This window comes from Athene noctua, chromosome 20 (assembly GCF_965140245.1).
Source record: "Athene noctua chromosome 20, bAthNoc1.hap1.1, whole genome shotgun sequence".
In the NCBI taxonomy this organism is placed as follows: domain Eukaryota; kingdom Metazoa; phylum Chordata; class Aves; order Strigiformes; family Strigidae; genus Athene; species Athene noctua.
In genome coordinates this window covers 7,530,691-7,550,023 of record NC_134056.1, presented here as the reverse complement: position 1 = coordinate 7,550,023, position 19,333 = coordinate 7,530,691, and the positions used below count along the sequence as shown (strand labels likewise).

At 48.9% G+C, this 19,333-nt stretch overlaps 1 protein-coding gene across 1 annotated transcript in view; it reads right to left on the bottom strand.

Moving 5' to 3' along the window:
* Positions 1 to 19,333, bottom strand: part of MEGF9 (multiple EGF like domains 9) — a 60,249-nt gene that overhangs the window by 5,659 nt on the left and 35,257 nt on the right. Inside the window, exons 6-8 of the mRNA XM_074924116.1 lie at positions 8,056 to 8,195; positions 4,406 to 4,549; positions 3,258 to 3,530 (exon numbers count right to left, since the gene is read on the bottom strand). Coding sequence (XP_074780217.1) covers positions 3,258 to 3,530; positions 4,406 to 4,549; positions 8,056 to 8,195 — 557 coding nt within the window. The remainder of the gene's footprint in view (positions 1 to 3,257; positions 3,531 to 4,405; positions 4,550 to 8,055; positions 8,196 to 19,333) is intronic.

Below are 19,333 nucleotides of genomic sequence, written 5' to 3'. Positions count from 1 at the left end.
GGATGTTCTTACGAAGCTTTTGAGCGCAGCAGAAGCCAGTTTGGATCCCGTTTTGGTTTCAGTGGCTGGCATATGTCCGCACATGAAGGACAAGAACACGGGAACTATCAGACCGTGCCACAGGCTCCATCTCCTCTGCAGCCCCTTCACCGGCACAAAATAGCCAAGAACCTGCCATCCTCCCAGCAGACGTGGGATAACTCCCTTCCCAGGTCTAGGAGTCAGCAACAAGTTAACACTTGAGATCCCTCATAAATAGGATGGAAATTCATTACTCCTTCTTCAAACCAGTTAAGGTACAGGCCTCAGAAAGCACCACAGAGCCTGAGTATCAGGCTCCCAAATATAAGTAATAAACCATTTTCTTCACAGGAGTAACCTGATAGGTTTATATTCTGAAGTCCAGGCAGCAGGAACCCTACAGAAGCTGAAGCCTCGATCAACCCAAATGTTCTCTTCAGGACTCTCTGCACCCTCTTTCCCACTCTCTTCCATTTCTCTTTCTGATAGAAATGCAACTTCATTTTAAACCCACTCACAGCTGCAGCAATTACAGCTGATAGTGCTGTGCTGTATTGATCCAGCTCTCCTGAAGAGAATGTCTACTAATTATGACTGAGGAGGAGAGTCACTTCCGAAGGACTAATTTTGCACTAAGTTGCATCTCCAATGGCAACAGGAGCTGGAAATATTCAGCGCGTCTCCTGCCATGAGCCCTCAGGGGAACTCCCACGAGTTAACTTTGGGCTGTCACATTCCCAGTTCAGGCAATGGAGAAAAACTCCTCTGGAGGGGCCATCACACACCTAATTTAGGCTCGTGCTCAGAGTCCCTCCCTGCAGCGGCTCCTCTATTCTCTGCAGGTCCTGCTTTAGGTTGATAAGGATGCTCAGGATGCTGAATGCCAGGAAGCATTTCTCTATGGGATAACAGGCAGAATTTTGCAGTAGAAAGCAAAATGACAGGAACAAGAGGTTCCTGGTTACAGCTCTGGGAGAAGGGCATGAGGAATTCAGTCATCCTTTCCAAATTCCTTCATCAACACTCAATTCTTGGCAAACCCTGCCAGGAGCTATAATTAGAAAAAAACAGAACAGAGACAATGGCTGATTCACCAGCAAGGAAACAGGACTTTTCTGGGCTTTATTTGTGAGTCAGCATCAGCTAAGTGCTGGCAAGGGGGACATGGGTGAAAACATTTCCTGGAACTGATGGTAACGTCACGGCGAAACAGTGCCATGCTCTGACAACCCGTGGATCATCGCTTTTGGGCTGTGGCACGGCGATGCCTGTTTCCGCTCCCCAGGGCCGTGCCAGCCCTCCAGATGTCCTGAAGCAGCTCCTTGAGAGCAGCAGCTGTTCAGTCAATGGGCTGCTTTGGCAGCTCTGATGTGTCATATCCAGCTGCCTGATGGAAATGCAGTCTTTGCAAAGCTTCTGCTGCCTCCTGCAATGAATGAGCACTGGCAGGAGCCAGGGCCGCGCCAGCAGCCCACGCGCCAGCTCTCGGGGAAGGCTGCGATGCTTGGCTGAGTGGCACAGTGCCATGCTGCATCACTAAGTCCTTGCTGCTCTGCCTCACCATTGCAGCAGGAACACCATCCACCCAGGGGTCGAAAACCCTGATTTTGGTTATTCCACATGTCCTCTGAGCAGGCTTTCCATCAGCCTTGAAAGCATCAAAATCCTGGTCAGGTTTAAGGCTCTGAACAGCCCCTGTGGATACTCAAGGTTAGGTTTAGCTTTGCCCAGGCTGTACAAAACACGCTGTCTTATTTCAACCGTGACCACTTAAATAGAGTCTGATTGATGATTTCACTCTAGAAGCCATTCAAAACCAGGGCACTCAGATGCACTAGTGGTTTATGAAAATCTTAACCTAAAACTAGTTAATGCAGAGTACCTCAGCATATAATTTTTAGGCAAATTGTGTGTAAGAAACTGGAAAGAAACTGTACACCTTTTTAATTGCTTAATAAAAAAGGGGAAAAAAAAACAGGTGCCAAGGAGACAGGAAAGATAGAAGAGCATGTCTCAGTCCCTCTGAAAGGGGACAGTCTTTCCCCACATCAGGAGTTGGCTACAACAATGCCATTAAAATAAAACTGAATGGTGAAAACTGCAAGTACACAAGCAAAGCCATACATACAGATTTTAATGGAGCAAGGTCATGTAGCTCTTTGCACAAAGGCAGAGCTGTGCAGGGGGAGATAATGGATGACCCAATGCAAAAGTGCCGTTTCCAGCCCTGTAACGGTACAGTTACAGCTAATGAGCATTCAACTTTTTTGTATTGATCATCTTCCCGCGCCGAGAAGGACTCTGTGATTACACCTCCAGAGAGCAGCATGGGAGTGAAAACCACATTAGCTCCTAATGGAAGATCTGAATTAAATCTCTGTTGGTGACAAGGATGAATCTGGGCCCAGATGCTTTCCTGAACTCTGGGTTCTCTTATCTAATACATAACACCAGTAATGTTTTCATGCATGGAGCTGGAGATCCACCTTGTGGACCAATCTCTTGATAACCACTGAAAAAACAACTTAAGAACCATTTTCTCTCATTTTACTACAAGTCCTCCTGCTGCCCAGTAGCCTCTCTTAGTACCAGAGCTAGTCTGGATCTGAGATGCTACATGCAGTGTCTCAGATGGGGACTGAAGGCTGATGAGAGTGCCCCAGGGCAGGTACCAGTAAATCCCAGCACTGACTCACCGTGCAAGTTTGGATCTCACCTCTCTGAGCTTGGCTTCCCCATTTAGAAAGGAAAAATAAAAAAAAAAAAAGAAAGAATATCTAAACTTAGTCCAAATAGTTATCCCTTGCAGAGTATGAGGAGTGACAAAATCTCTTATAAACACCCTTTCTAGGGAACTACACAGTCCTATTGAATGGACCAGTCAATAAGGACAACTCACTGGGCACTAAGAGTTCAAGTATATCAGGCAACGGAAATCTGAAAATTTGCATTTAAATACACTGCAGATAGTTTTTGTTTTCCAGCTTGTTCACTAGAGGTGCCTGCCACAGTCTCGGAATCAGGGTGGTTGCAGACCTAATTCTAAAACACAGATTTCAAGGCCAGTAGGCACTGATGTGTTATAAAGCTCTGGCTTCCTTCCCTGTACCAACAGGCCAGATGAATCTAAACTAATCTATTAACAATTAACAGTATTCTCTCCCCTGCTTTCAGGCAGCCTGTGCCCACCTGAGGTGCACAGCAAGCTTCAACACTGATTGAGGAGCCTGGTTTACCTTTCTTGGTGCAGTTGGCCCCCTCGGGGTCTCGGACGTAGCCCTCCTCACACTCCTCGCAGTGGAACCCGGCAGTGTGGTACAGGCAGCCGATGCACTCCCCGCTCTCCGGCCTGCACACGCTGGGGGACTGCGCTGGGTCCACGTTCCCGTTGCATTTACATCTTACACAGATGCTGTCGGAGTTGTAGTAGCCGTTGTCACACTGGTTGCAGTTGGGGCCAGTGTACCCCGTTTTGCATTTGTCACACCTTGGGGCAGTTTCGCCAGGCTCTAAGGAATACAGAAAGCAAACCAGGTATTGCAGAGAAACACCCGCTGTGGAATTTGTTCTGTGGTACCTGACCACAAGTCACTATGACAAAAATCAGCAGACACTAAGTATTAAACAATCTCAAATTTTAAGCTGAAAAGAAAAATTTTTAATGTTTCCACTGCTCCTAGAGGGGAAAAAAAACACCTTTTGGGATTTCTGATGCCTCTGTACCAGCATCACAGAGCACGCTCAGGACGTTGCTAAGCAAATAGATTATTGCTCTTGAACATTTCCATCTCAAACAGCCAATTTCAGAAAACAGCTGGAACCATACCGGGGATGCTGGCAATCTGCAGGAACTTTTTAGCCTACACAATGCCTGAGATGGCTTGATTGCAAAACTGATTTAGGAAGTATCCAAAAAAGTTTTACATATGATTATTGCAGCTATGACTTCTCCTCTTGGTTACATGAAAACAGAGCAGGGAGATTGGGGAACCTCTGCTTGGAGTCCCATGGACATGTTCAGAAGAGTGCTCACAGAGGTGTGGACGGCTACAGGGCACAGCTGGGCACCTCCTGTACCTCTCCTGCCTGCCACAAGCTCAGCAGTTTCTCTCTGCAAAACCCTGCAGGTTCCTCAGGGCGGGCTGCAGCCTGTAGCGAAGCACTTCTGATGCCCTCCACTGCACAGATGCTCTCACAAGAGATGACACAAGCCCCAGGGAGGCACTGTGGCAGACGCCACTTCCAGCAAGGTGCCCTGGTTCCCACAGACAGGAGATTCACAGGCTATAAAACGCCTCACTAGGCTGATGCACTCTGAGTGGCAATTTAATTGAAAGGAGCTACATTCATTATCTGAGGAATTAGACCAAAACGAAAGCCTTACGTATTTGGCAGGTGCCAGTCGATGCCACGGTGGAGCACGGGCAGCGATGGCAGGCGTGGGCAAGGAGGGTGCTTCTGTAGAAACCCTCCTTGCAGAGCTCGCAGTGGTTTCCCTCAGTGTTCTCCTGGCAGTGCTGGCAGGTGCCTGGGGAAGGGACAGGAGCACAAGCAGCCGTTCAGCAGTAGGAACTGGAGCAGAACATTTGGAGCAAGAATCTGCATGGAGCACTCTCAATTATCAGAGCTCACAGGTGATTTTGGATACCCTCCGGCCAAAACATGATCCTGGCCTCTTATGACCTGATGGTTGTTCCCTCCTCCACATACACACAAATAATTTGAAAAAGTAGGTAGCCCCGGCAGAGAGGCCCACAGCTCATCACTTTAAAAGGTCAGTGCAGGTAAACACATGCTACCAATATTAAACAGTCCTCCAGGAAAGGGTTTCAGTTCACATCTGTGCCAGTAAGCCACGATCTTGATGCTTCAAAATCCCCCACTCCCACAAGGGGTCCCTCCAGTTTATGCTTTTGCCCTGTCTTGTGTGCAGGTAAGGACCCTGTACCCCCTGTACCCCTTGTGGGGGTAAGGAAGTGCCACCGTCCTGCGCTGGGGGCAGATGGCTCCATCCCACCAGCATGGGGGCAGTGTCACAGGCACAAGGCAGCAGCAATTCCTGATCTTCCCGGAGAAACAGAGGGGAACTGGGGGTTCATGTGAGCCACCTCCCCTTCCTGGGGAAGCCTCTGAATCAAAAAAATCAGCGTGCTGTGTCTTAGCAGAGGCTACGTCTTAATAGCCCTCTAAATTGCATTTTGATACTATTGTGACCAGAGAAAGAAAAATCTCCCTAGTTATAAAAACGCAGCCTCTATCAAAAGCCCATCCATCAACAAGAACACCCTGTAATTCAGCAGGCTCCTCGTGGAGGTGGCAGTGACCTGAGGGAAGCTTATATGATTAAATCCCATGTACAAGACTGTGAAAAGGCAACAGCCACCTTCTAACAAACCAGGGCAGCACAGAGCAGTTTATTAACTGCATATATAAGCACAGACAGGAGATTCACTGAGCTAATCCAGCAGTGCTGCGGGGGTATGGAAAAGTCTCATATCAACATTAACCACAGAAAAAAATCCTGAATTAGGTTAATGCTGGCTGTTAAAAAATAACACAGCAGATTTTCTTATTAATATTGGAACAGTTTGGCTCCCTTGTGAGCCCAACACGTTGCACGGCTCCTACTCTTCTTTTTCCACAGCAATGACTCTGCAGCCGAGCATCCCCGAGCAAGCCCCGTGCGCCCCGGCAGCCGCCCCTCGTGCCGAGCACAGGCAGCAAACGCCTGATCCGCGCGCGGCGGGGCTGGCAGCACCCCCATGACTAAGGACACTTGCTCGGCGTCAGCTCCCACACACTGTTTGCTCTTCACCCAACAGCTTGTCAGACACGAGCCAGTGGTTTTTGTGGGAGAGGTGTCAGGGTTAGAGGGGAAAATTATCTGCTGGGCTCGGTTTCTCCAGTAGCAAACCTCAATCAGCTGCTTCAGCAGGATGCCCGGGACAGACCGGCTCGTGGCAGGTTAATTTGCCCAATCAGCAGGAGGGTGTCTTGAACCGTGCTCTGCAGGTGTTAATGGTGACATGAATCTGGAATCACACCCGCATTTCCTGTACAGTCTTGGTCATTTCAGGACCAATGTCTTTCCTATCAGCGGAAATTACTCGCATTCATCTACACCAACTCTGCAAAATGGCTGCGTTTCCAGTGAGTCAGCAAGTTGCTCAGCCATGCAAAGCATGTATGGGCCTGCAATCAGGTATCACTGTGGAAAGCCTTAATAATTAATAGCCCTTCCCATCCTGATAATGCCCTCAGGAAGGATCGGACCTCACAGTACCCCAACTGGGAAGAAGATACCAAACTCAATGCACAAACACAACACGGGGCACAAGGGTCGTGTCAAAGGAAGCACTGCTGCCTGGGGAGCTCTGGCTGCCCAATTTCCAGCCCAATAATTTTAAATATTCCTCCTGGGCAGAGCAATGCTGAGTGAGGCCGTGAGGAGGCAGCTACAGAGCCGGCAGAGGGAGCCCGAAGTACAGAATTAATGCAAAAGAAACCTTGAAAATTTGACAAAGACTACACACAGTTGATGTAAAGCTGGGGAGGTCACACAAAGTGCAGTGTCTAGAGCAGGCTTAGTGCACTGCGTTACTTATTAGACGTCAGATCTAATTTTTAATCAACTGTTCTCTGTGCTGGTTTTGTTGAGTTCCCCCACCCCCAGCACCAAATAAAGCAGATGGAGGAAAAATTTTAAAAAGGGATTTCTGTCAAATCAACAATAGGTCATTAACCAAAAAGAGGGTTTTTCTTTGCAATGCTGCAGTCAGCACTAGACAACCCCAGCAGAACACTTGCCCGAACAGCTCTATCCTGCAGGCAAGGTCTGTGCTGGGTTGGGTGGTTTTTTTTTCCAAAACTAAGAGAGGGGGAAACATTGAAGGAGAAAAAGGAAGAGCAGATTATCTTACTCCTTCACAAAACCCACACACCCAGCTCCAAATCAGTAACACAGCTGATATGTGCACAGCTTTAGGTACAATCTTATATCCTCCAATATTGGTAGGACATAAGCTCATGAAGTTCAGTACAGGAATGGATGCAGTAATTCATCCCCAGGGAGTGCATATCGGGTGCCTGCTGCTACCCCGAGCAGGACCAGGGCATTGGCTGGGCACAGTCAGCACTACAGCCACTTATTCCTCTGCTGCAAACGCACAGGCCCTGAGGGAACACACACCGGTGCAGAAATTGCCCAGAAATACATTATTTGCCGAGCTCTGCCTTGCTGCCAGCCATGCAAAAACCCTGCAACACTTTTTAAAATTATTACTCCTTTCTAAGCTCCTGGATAAATATTACAGAACTGCATTTCAGCCTGGAAGTTTTGATGAGAATTTGGATTTTGAAGTGTGAGTTTTGTTGCTAAAGCGAGGATTGCGCAGGCAGTCACAGAACAGCCTGCAGGATCTCTCCTTTCAGTGGAGATGGGAAAGCAATCAGGGCCCCCCTGCCCTCCCATAAGCAATTCAAGCACAGGTGCCTCGACATTTGCACTCCATCAACGTCTGTGTGACAGACAGTCAAAGAAATGATCAAGGAAAATGAATGAGGCAAATTTTATAAAAAGTGGGCAATATTAATTAAGTGTTGCTGCTTTTTTCCAGCACTAATCATGTTATCTGTGGTAATAAAAGTCACATTACGTCAGTGCCAGTACAGTATATGTTTCCAGGTAAACAGCAGTTAAACAAAAGCTCCTGAAAAGACCGTGTTGTGTATTTTGGTAAGTGCAGAGAACAATGGAGCACTGATTTCCAATAGAGACTGCAGAATAAAGGCTCTGCACTGCAGCCTGGGGTAAATAACACAACCTTTATTGACTTCCTTGAGAAGAGGACTAGCTCCAACCTTGCCCCGCATTTTAATTTCAGTTTTAAGGTAAAGATTCTGAGTACTCAAGGCATAAAGATGTAGATGAAGACGATGAGAGCAGAGGTCTGACGAATGAATAAAATGGCAAAAAACAGAGACAAAGGAGTCAAATTAAGTCTGCACCCACCGTGGTCCCAAGAGGAAGGTTACCTGTTAAGCTGTCGCAGATTTTGGAGTGGTTGTTGCACTGGCACGGCTCGCAGGTGGTTTCATTGAACCTGTAGTATCCCTCACTGCACTGGTCACACTTCAGGCCCGTGACACCAACTTTACACTGGCATTGCCCAGAGCTGCACAGAGAAAAACAAACAGTGAAATCTGGATGTGCTGGAAGGCATCCAAAGTACAAACCTGTGGTCAGTGGCTTGGGCTCCCTTTCCAGAGCGGGGAACTCTGCGCAGAAACGCCTGCTGGAAGTGGGACATGAAACACACGGGCAACCATTTCCAAAAAGTGATGGGGAGTTCAAGAACAGCTGTCTCTGCAAAACCAGTTGGACACAAGAAATCACCACTCGTTCTCGTTTTGGCCCAAAGCCATCCCCATCATCAGCCCCCAGCAGATGCTGTGACAGCCCCTCTCCAGTCTCAGCTTCATCAAGCACCAGCCCCGGGCCCTGCAGGCCACTGGGACGCCCGTGATGGCTACACCTGAACAATAAAAGAGCACCCACATGGATAATCACCTCCCCTCCACATCGGTACCGAGCGGCACCTCCTGGATTTTCAGGCAAGCGGACAATTCCCTGCTCACCACCTGCTTTCCCAGCTCCCCCGAGAGCCGGCGCAGCAGCTCCGGTGTCTCACTCAGGTTTCTGCCTGGGCAGGCATCAGCCACCTGCACTCCCTCCATGATCCTGTTCATCCCTTCCATGCAACATCTCCACAGCTGCCCAGGCAAAGCCCCTCTCTCCAGCTGATTTCTCCTATCCAGTAAGAGCCAAGCAAAGACAAGAGAGGGTTTTTGCTTCCCCAGCGGTTTCCACTAGGGCTAACCCTGGTCAGGAGCCTGTTTACTTGGGCACCAAGTCTGACTGCACCGTGGGTGGAGCTCTGCACAGTTAAAGTAGAGGGTATTGGTGTTAGCTGGCATGAGCAAATACCAGCAGGCTATAAAAAGCAAAGGTTACCCTCATTCCTTTGGCTTTCCATGCCAGTCTCTCCACACAGAGGCTTCAAATCCATCACTTTCCTAAGCGCCTCTATACACTAGCAGCATTTAGGCTCAACTCTTGGAGAAAGCACAGGAATGGATAAAATGTTCTTTTCCATCAACCCCCCAGCACGGAGGCTGCCGGCTGTGGCTCATCCCACCTGCACACGTAGGAACTGCTAATGCCCGAGCCGAGGGCGAGAGTCACAGAAATGCCTCTCCACATCTCCCACAGCCCTGGGGCGACCTGCAGGAAACCTCAACCCCTGCGTGCTGCACAGGGAACCCAAATAAATCTGGTTTGGTCTCCTCCAGGAGAAGGATTTATTTGCAGCCGCAGCAGCCAAGGCAGGTACCTTGCACACCGCTGATGCACCCTCCTCTTAGCTCTCCCCCTATATAACCTCCACCCTGCTCATACACTTTTTAAATTCAATATTTCAGGGTTCGGTGTGCCTGCACAAAGATAATCTATTGTTCTTCTCCCTCACTCCTCCTGGGGAAGAGTGAGCAATGCACAATTTGCTTCTAAAAGCCCCTAGAAAAATCTGCTGATTAAAACTAATAGAGGCTGAGGCTCCAAATGGCTTGATGCACTGTTGATGTGTTGTTTTTATTTAAAATGCAGTAGATTGGAACGTTTTTGGGAAGACATTGCTTCTGTTAAAAATTAACATAATTTAGTATTTCTGTTATTCATTTGCTTGCCAAAGGAAGACGAAATACTCAAAGGCACACCAAAATACGGAACCCAGCCCAAGTGGCTACACAATTAAATAGCTCCAGAATATGAAACTTCAAGAATATTTAATGGACTGATTACAAGGAGAAAAAAGAAATATGATGTTTCCTTGCTCTCCAGACCATTATCTGGAATTGCAGCAGGCAGATGCAGCATTCAAAGGGATGCTGTTAAGCAGCTCAGTATGTTTGACTTTTAAAGTGCTTTTCACAAGACCTAACATTAATCCAAATGTTGTCACAGTGTTTAAAATAAGAGCAAACAAAAAGCAGTTTGTTTTTATTTGCTTCTGACTGCTACCAGACAGATATTCCTGTAAGCGGGCAGGGGACAGGCAGAGCCAAGAAAGGAAAAGCAACTAATTTGGGGAGGGTCTGATATTTCTGATATTTAGCCCAAAAACACATCTTCTGGGGATGTGCCCTATGAGTAGGACTTTACAGGACCAAGCACTAGAGCTGTATAATCTTCACCCTCCCAGGTTTCCTCCTGGAATCCAGGGTGCTCCATTTTACTCTCTCCTGTCCCTCGATCAAACCTTTATCATAATGACACCATCCTCTCCTCCCGGCTGGCACCCTTCCATCCAGACTCCCACTTCATTTCTTTAAAGGATTATTTCCCCGATGACTCTGCTAAATCTCAATGCAGCATTTTGGGGCAGTGTCCCTTGATTTTACTTGTTAGTTTAAAAATAACAGGAAAGAAAGCTATTAAAAAAAAAAAAAAAAAAAAAAGACAGTTTTGGAAAGTTTGGTTTTAATGCCTCTCAAGCAGACCTTTTCTCAACATGTTACACATGGCACAGAGCCAAGTTCTGCATGTGCAAGAATTAAATCACTCAGCAAATACAAAGCTTTGCCTGTGGTCATTGCTTCCATAGAATAAAGCCCCCTTACAACACTCCTTTTCATAGCTCCAGCCCAGTAAAGACTGTCAGACACTTTTTAAAGCAAAGGTCAATGATATAAATGCATTGAAACCACCAAAAAAAAAAAAAAAAAAAAAAAGTCCTGTTAACAGACCGATTGTGCCCATAAAAATCCAGAAACTTGAAAGAAAAGGCCCACAGTTTAATACTTGCACAGTGAGAACTGAACTGGATTTTGAGTATCAGCCAGGAATTTCTTTTTTGGGGGAAGTGGGGGGGAAGGAGGGGGAAGGGAAGAGGGAAACATTTTGATGCAGCAACATCAGTTACTCAACTCCATTTCAGATGATTATTAACTCCACTGAAGCCAGCCAATTTTTAGCTCTCACAAAAGGATTGATGGAAGGATGTGTTGGGACAAAATCAGACTTCCAGTAACACAAGTCTCCTGCCAGCCTTGGTTTCTAATAGATTTTTACAATTATACTTGCTTTAAAGACCATGTAGGTAGTGTACATCATTATCACATCATCCATCAATTTTATATACATTTCCTAATGATTAAAAACAGAGAGATCCTGGCAGCCGGAGCAGGCAGCGATTAGCCAGCCAGGGGGGACGGGGGCAGAGCATGTGCAAGGCTCGGATCCAACACCAAGTGATCTGACCCTCCAGGGGTGAGGGCTACAGGAGAGGTGTGGGACCCCTCCAAACCAGGAGCTTGTGCATCCAGTCGCCCTCAGACCTTGGGCTCCAAGTTATGCCTTAGGATCTGCTGCCTCAATGCCTGCCCAGCAATAGCCTGGGGGGCTGGATGGCACTGCCGGCAGGATTGGCCACCCCGGGCAGCAGCACGCCAGCAGACACCAAGGAGGGAGCTGCAAATATAAGCAAATATTGGGCAAGGGGAACAGCCTACACCCCAAAATATGTCTGCAAAAGGCAAGCCGGATTTCACTTCCACTCCCCACAGCCCCCTTCCACTCCACCCAAGGGGAACAGCCACAGGATGCTGGAAATCCCATCACTCGCCAAGTAATTTGTGCCACTAGTGGCAACAAAACGTTCCCCGTGGTGGGATTTTACAAGGGACTGCAGCTTTACAGCTACAGAAGCTATGGGGATACAACAGAGACCCCCCCCTCCGTGCATTACTCTGGCTACTGTTAAACAGAAGGATTGCAGATAGTTTTGACCCCACTTGGAAGTGTCCTAGGAGGAGAGCACAGAAAACAGGTAAAGCCTCCAAAATCCTGCCTCATTCCTGGCCTGAAGCTGCAGAGCATCCTGCGGATAATTTTCTACCAGGTCTTGATGGCCAGGGAAGGACACACTGATGGGATGGGCTCTGCCTGGGAGCTCGGGCAATGCCCTAACCTTGCACAGCTCAGCACGGGACAGCATGGGAACTTGAGGCCTCACAAGGGAAAAAAAAAGGTATTAAAATATCTGTGATCTGAGACAGGTCACAATGATTGCAATGTGCAGTTGCATCTGCAATGGGTCCCCACTCCTCCTCCACAGAAACATCCTTAAGTTAGCAGGGACACGACAGACACAAGATGGATGAGAAGACAGAGGACCACAGCCTTAAGGGCTGTTTGGAGTCATGCTGTGCAGGGTTTAATGGTGTAACAGAAAACCCTTAGCAAGCTCTAATCGTTTATTTTCTTCTTTTTTTTCCAAGGAGGAGGGAAGGGAGAAATTCATTTTGAATGTTTTCCCAGCTGCCAGAAAAACCTGGATGCCCAGCTGCCGTGGAGACTCCAGGGGCTGCCTGACCAAGTTGAAGCCAGCCAGAACAGTACAGCACCAAGCTTTTGTGCATTTATTTTTAAAACATCGAGACTGGTAAGGTGTTGGGGCAGAGTCAGAGAAGGAAGGAGCTCCCATGGGTCTCAACACAGGGCATACCATGCGGATGAGCCACACAAAAGCCCCCATGGCTTTGAAGGAGAGCTTTGCCAATTACATTTACTGTCTACACCTTGAAGCCCAGAGCGTACGTACACACCCCTCACACCAGAGCATCTCTCAGGAGCATCCCCAGAAGAGCCAGTGAGGAACCACTCTGCCCTGGGAAAGAGGAAAGCAAGGGCCACATACATTGCTTCCCTGCCCCAGGGGCATCCCCAGCTTTGCCTGCCTCCTCGTGCCCTCCCAGCCACCACCTTCAAATCCTCGAATTACAGATCTGCCCATCATTCATCCCAGCAGGGCCCGGAGGTGCTCCTGTAACCCATACAATTAACAGCAACAACAGCGCTCCGTATGAATGAGGAAAAATGCTTTGCTGAACTACGAGCATCTGTAAAACAACCCTCATGAAAAGGCTTTGTCACACTTTGATAGAATGAGACAAAAGGATTCTACACAAGATTAGGAGGATTCAGAAGAGATGTCGCTAAAAATGGTGTGTTTCTCCATTGAGCCCAGCTCCTTTTCTGCTGATTTTCTGTGATGTCTGACAGCAGCCAGGGAATACAGCTCTCTTAAATTTTTCTGGGCAATGTAGAAAAGTTAACATTTGAAAGCGAAACGCTCCAAGACACTTCCATGGAAAATCAACACTGTTAACACTCACCCCGAGCAAACCGAGAACCCTCGTAACCCATGTGTTGGTTTTCCTTTAGGTCAATTAATTTGAATATCAGCACGTGGGGAAGCAGAGAGCAGGAAAAAGCCCCACGTAGCACGTGGTTGGGTTTCACCTCCCCGCTCCCTCGGCTCAAACCGAAGCCACCATCAGCCGAAAGGCTTTGGTAGAAGGGTTAGTGTGACCACGGCCAAGCCCTGCGCCCACCGCCCGGCTCTGAGCTGCCTTTGTGGAGGGCAGAAGAAGCGGGGCTTTATTGCAGCAAACATTGGGCCATTGTGTGCCACATTCCTCGCTTTGTGCCGGGGGACAGCATCTGTTTATATGGCAGCCCTCGACGGAGCGGGGACACTTCACAGCTCTGAAAGGCCATTCTGTAAATGTCAAAGGGCCACCTTGTCTGGCCACTGACGCCTCCACGGCCCCATCTCCCCCGCCGAGGATGCCCCGCGTTGCTGGGAAAGCCGGGGGAACTCCAGCCTGGGGCTGTGCTGTCTCCTCTGGGTGCCCTCCCGGCACCACCCGCCAGGACTGTGGTGGCTGAGGAGGGAGGAAGCAATGGGAAGACCACGATGGCCCCAAAGAGGGAGGTTGGATGGAGTCCTCTATGATTTGGCATGAGGAAGAGCAGCAAAAGCCTAACTAACTGCAAAATCTCTGCCCCAAATGGTGGGTCCTGGCTTCCCAGAGCATCCCCTAGAGATCACAGTAATTTGGGGATGATTCCTCAAAGGAAGGCACATCAATGGGGAAGGCAGAGAGATGGGGCTGGTCCCCGCTGGACACACAGGTTTTGCCCAGTGTAGTCCCTCCATCCTCCAGATCTCTACAGATGCCTCTCTCAGGCAGCAGAAAAAGGCACAGGCAACAAGCACTGCCTGAAATTAGGCTGGGCACCACCTTCCCCAAACCAGAATTCAGCCATAAGAGCTTAAAAAGTTGAGCCAATATTTTTTTTGAGGGCAGTCAATGCTTACTAGAGCAGCAAGTCTGCAACAGACAACACAGGACTGGGAAAGCCCGCTGGAAAAATCAACAAAATAACAGGATTTCTGAGAAGCACAATTACTGTAGGAGAGATGATAACAATCTACCTTTCCCTGCTGCTGTGTCCAGTCACTCATTCATTTCCCATCCCTGTCTGCAACCAGATAAAAATGGGTGCAGGTACAATATTTACCTGCTTGTGGGGGAAGAGAGGAGGAGAACTAATCGGATGTAAAGGATGAGAGTCTGTAATAGCAGAGAGATTTAGATAATTAAAGCAGACAGAAAAATATACTCTAACAGGGTATTCTTCTGCTTTTATGACGTCCACATGTAACAATTTCCGCTACAGAAAAAATCGGTTCTCTGCCGAGTGATGCTGACAAGGCATTACTGGGAGATAATGAGCCACTGCTTGTGCTCAGCCAATCTATAAAAGGGAGAATAGTCTTTTTAAAATAGGGGAAAAGGTGGGGGAGACTGTGGTTTGGTTATTTATTTTTTTTTTAAGAAAATAAGTCCTTGAGGAATTGGGCTCCCAAGGTCTCATCTCCAAAGGGGAGCAGTGCCCAATGTGGTTTACTGGACTGATAAAATACAGTAGGATGGAAATACAGTTCCCACGCAAAGAAGAGACATTTCAGAAGTGTGATGACACTCTAAAGACAGAAAATGAAGATTTTCTGAATGCAAAATGAGAACTCCACTGCCTTCCCCCACATAACCTCCTGGAATTGGGATGGGCAAAGCCCTGAGAACATGAGGTCCCTCTCATCTCAAACCACTGCCACAAGCACCCTTCCTGCACAAGCTGGTCAAGCTCCACAAAAACCTTGAATTTCAATGGATCTGCATTTCCTGACTAACAAAAAAAACCAAATTCTGCCCCATGTAGCCTCATACCTGATGATGCTCAAGGTGCGCTTAGTCTGTGACCCACCTGGGTGCCTCCCAAGGCCACCAGGACCCCTGTTCCTTATCGCTCCCCCCCCTCCGTGGGCTCTTTTCATCTTTCCACATGCCACCACCTCTGCAAACCCAGCATGCAGCTCTCCCTGCCCAGCTCCCCGAGCTCCTTCAGAAACCCCAGCCCTTATGCAAAGTCCTTAACAAAGAACACTGCCCAGTGCTGCTGACCTTACTCTTACCACAAATGCTCTTGCAAATCCTTATGGGTAAGGGTCACAAGATCAGCCTCTCCAAAGAGAAGCCCACTACAAAGGAGGCTTACAGGGCTGGAGACCGCCCAGCTCACAGCGCTCCTCTCTCAGCCCCGTGGCACCCCTGCTCCAGGGGACAGCCATGTATAAATGCTCTCAGGGACACTCTGCCTTAATTCTTTTTAATACAAACACAAAGCATGAGATCTCCTTGAGGGGGAAAAACATCTCTGAATTAACACTTTGCCGTTTATATGCATGCTTTATCTTTTTTTTTTTTCCTTTTTTTTTTTTTTTTTTAAACGGAAACGAGTGACAGGAGCAGTCTCTAACATGACTTATGCTGAGCCTGCAGCACAAACCATGCATGAACCAGGATCACACACTGCAGAGCTGTCTCCTCAGCCAGCGGTGAGGAAAGGCTGCTCAGTTAGTGAAGGAGCAGAGTGCTGTACTCTTGGGCAGTGTATTTTCAGTGCAGGACATGAACCAAAGCTAATGTCACCTCCTCTGCTTCCCATCACCCTTCTGCTTGTGGGAAAACTGAGGCATATGCAAGGGGAGCAACTTAAATCGATTCACAGACCCCAATTTAACATGCACCTGTTTTCCTTAGGGAACAATGACAGCCTATTATGTGTTTAGTTTAGAGCTTTTTAAGGGAACTGAAAAAAACTAACCCAGATTAGATGGTTAATCCAGGTTTAGCTAAACCACATGGGAATTCTTAAATTCACAACGTGCCTTCAGCTCTCCTCTTGTTCGCTAGTGCAGGTAATGGTGCCACAGAAGTTGAAGGGTGCATCACCTTGTCTTCCCTAGAACCAGAGTAAGTTAGTTTAAAACACCAAACCTCCCAGGGAAATAGGGAATCGAGAGCAGAAGCATCTCACAGCACCCTCTTGCTCTGCAGCCCTCCTCCTCCATTCGCATCCCAAATTGTGGGGTACAAGAGCACCCACATGGGATAAACACGCAGTCCCTGCAGCGGTGGGGCCACGCTTTGGAAAAAAGCCACAACATCCTACACGCCGGGCTAGGAAAACCTCGAATGAATGCCTTGCAAGAGGTAAATCAAAGCAGCAACACCTCTCCCTCCCTGCACCAAGGGGCAGGGCTGGGCAGGGAAGCCCTGTGCCAGCATGCAGCACGCTGGGTCACCCTGAGCCACTCTTGGCCAGTTTTTGCCCATGTTTGCAGCCCAGCGTGGGGTTGGCCAGTGCTGCTAGCAAGGTAGAAATAAATAAATTACAAAATAATTGAGAGTCATTTGGAATCTCCTGCTCACCGGCTGTGTACCACACAGTGCCTCTTCCAGGCCGGGCTCTGCCTGGGCGCAGTCTTGCTCCTTTAGATGAATCAGCCAGAGGACAGGTTTACACAGGAAAATTATTTCCGCGTGCGTTTCAGTAGCTGTGCCTGTGCCTCTCCTCGTGTCGGTGCACGACTGCTGCTTTGCAGCAGAGAAAGGCTCCCCCCGATCCAAACCCCGCTCCCCTCGCCCCGGACAGTGTCCCGCCACATCCCAGGGCTGCCGTGGGGAGCGGCCACTGGGCCGGCTCTCGCCCCGCCACCAGTCAGCTGGGGACACAAGTGGCATTTTGGGCAAAGCCACACTGCAGGACATGGAGGGCGGGGGTGTGCCGGCACCTGCAGAAACACTGTGGGGAGTCCCTGGCCAGGAGGGCTGGGGACCACCGTCCCCCCCAGACTGTCTTTTCTGTCTCTGGCTTGGCTCCTTGCCCAGCCGTAGGGAGCGGGAGATGAGAGTTCAGGGACAGGACTCTGCTCACATAAAGAAAAAAAAAGAAAAAGAAATGCACAGGGGTGCAAGTCCAGGAGATGTGGGCTGACTAGCCTGGGCGTGGTGACCTTCTCCAGCAGCATCACCTTCACCTTTGCCTCTTCCACCAGGTAGGGACGTTCTTGCTTCCTCAGAGGACAGACAGACGGACAATGCAGCTTTCAACACAACGTGCCCAAAAGCTGGTGGGAGATGCAGCTGGTAGGGGGTCAGCTCTCAGTTAGGGCCATATCGCCATGGGCTGGGGCCACCACCAGCCACCTTCCCCTCCCAGGCACCGTCCCCAGGGCTCTGCAGCAGGAGCACAGCCCTTCCAGCTCAGCCCCTGCGCCCACATGAGTCACCATCCTCCTTCTCCTCTACTCTGACCTTGACCCTTGAAACTTCAGCTTCTTTCTCCACCCTTCCTCTATGGACTATGAACACTTCCAGGCCACAGCTATCTTTAGCAAGCATCTACACACCATCCAACCCAGTGAAATGTGGTTTTATCTGAGGTTTCTAGGCGTTACCGCAACAGGGACAACACACTCCCCCCCTCTCAGAGATGTGTCAGCCCTCTCCATGCAGCCCAGGATTGCATCCAGCCCCGCAGCAGGCTCCAAATTCAACTAAACACAGCTTTTCATCTAACAAAAACCACCCAAACCAGAACACGGAAATCCTCTGCCACCCCAGAGGGGGATCTGTGTAGATCTCCCCAGATAATCAAATTTAAAACACCACCAAAACCAGACCTTTGATTAGCAGCCATGGAGTCCATTCATAGCGACAGCATGTCAGGTCAATGTTCATTCCCAAAATCAACTGTCTGCCTCGGGAAAGGGATTTTTTTATTTTTATTTGATGGTCTGCATCTGAGGTCTCGTTAATAAACAGTGTACTTGGGTGTGCCATCTGGCTGGCCATGGAGCACGCCTAGAAATAATACTAATAATCATCATATGGTGGTGCTTTAAAAGGCCATTTTACAAAAGCCTGGGGAAGCTGGTTGGAAGCTCTCAGGCACGTTTTGTGTGCCCCGAGAGCTCAGCTTTCAGGGAGTCTGCCTCTCAAATCAGACGCTGTCAAAAAGGGTCAGAGTCCAAAATTACGCTGCTGTTTTACTTAGAGACTCATCTGAACAGCGGTTGCTTTTTTCTCAAGCCAGCACACAGGAATTGACTTGTGCAAGTTAGAGCTGGACTGGTGCTATAAAAAAAAAACCCAACAATACAGCTTACAGTATTTTGAATGTCAATGGAACAGAAGCTGGTTGCTGGTGCTGGGCAACACTTGCTTGTCTCATCCCAAGCCGGGCTTGCCCCGAGGGACACACACACCACTCATCCAGGGACTGGGCAGCAGGTAGACCCAGGGCTCCAGACCCAGCATTTACAGAACAAAAGCCAAAAATCTCATTCCTGGATTCACACACACATCTCCTTGCAATGCAGATGAGGCTCTCCCACCCCTCGGGAAAGACCCAAGGCAGGGACACAGCCCAGGCCTCTGCCCCACCAGATTTTGCCCCCCTCATTTTCCCATACACATCTCTGTGCAGGAGCTGCCCATCTCGCAGCCATACTGATGCCCCCAGCCCCACAACACAGACAACTGACCTAATTTTCCTCTTTTTAAACACCCAGAGGTCATCTCAGTCTGCAGCAAACCTCACTGAGAAGGAAAGAGAAACACAGAGCAATCTCTGTTAACATCAGTTCCCCTCTCCAACCTTCCTCCAAATTTTGCCCTGCGCTACCTCTTCAAAATGCCCAAGGATCCACATCTCCCACATCCCTCAAGGCTGTAAATGGTGACAAAGAGAAGAAGCTAGGGAGGTCCCCTGACATTACTGGGTCCATACACGTTGGGGTTGTGTGTGATGGCTCCCTACATGCATGAACTCCACCTCATTCTCCTTCATGACTTGGAGCATCTCACCTGACGTTCCTAAGGGCGTTTCTTGGCTCGCTCCACGCAGCAAGACGTGGGGAGACGTCACCCACATCCACGTTTTGCCTGCTGCCTGGTGACTCAGCCGGGGTGAGAACGCTCCCTCCCAGTTAACCTAGTTGCTCCAGCACTGCCTCCTTCCTCTCCCAGCCCTTAATGATAAGATTTGCCCCATCTGCCT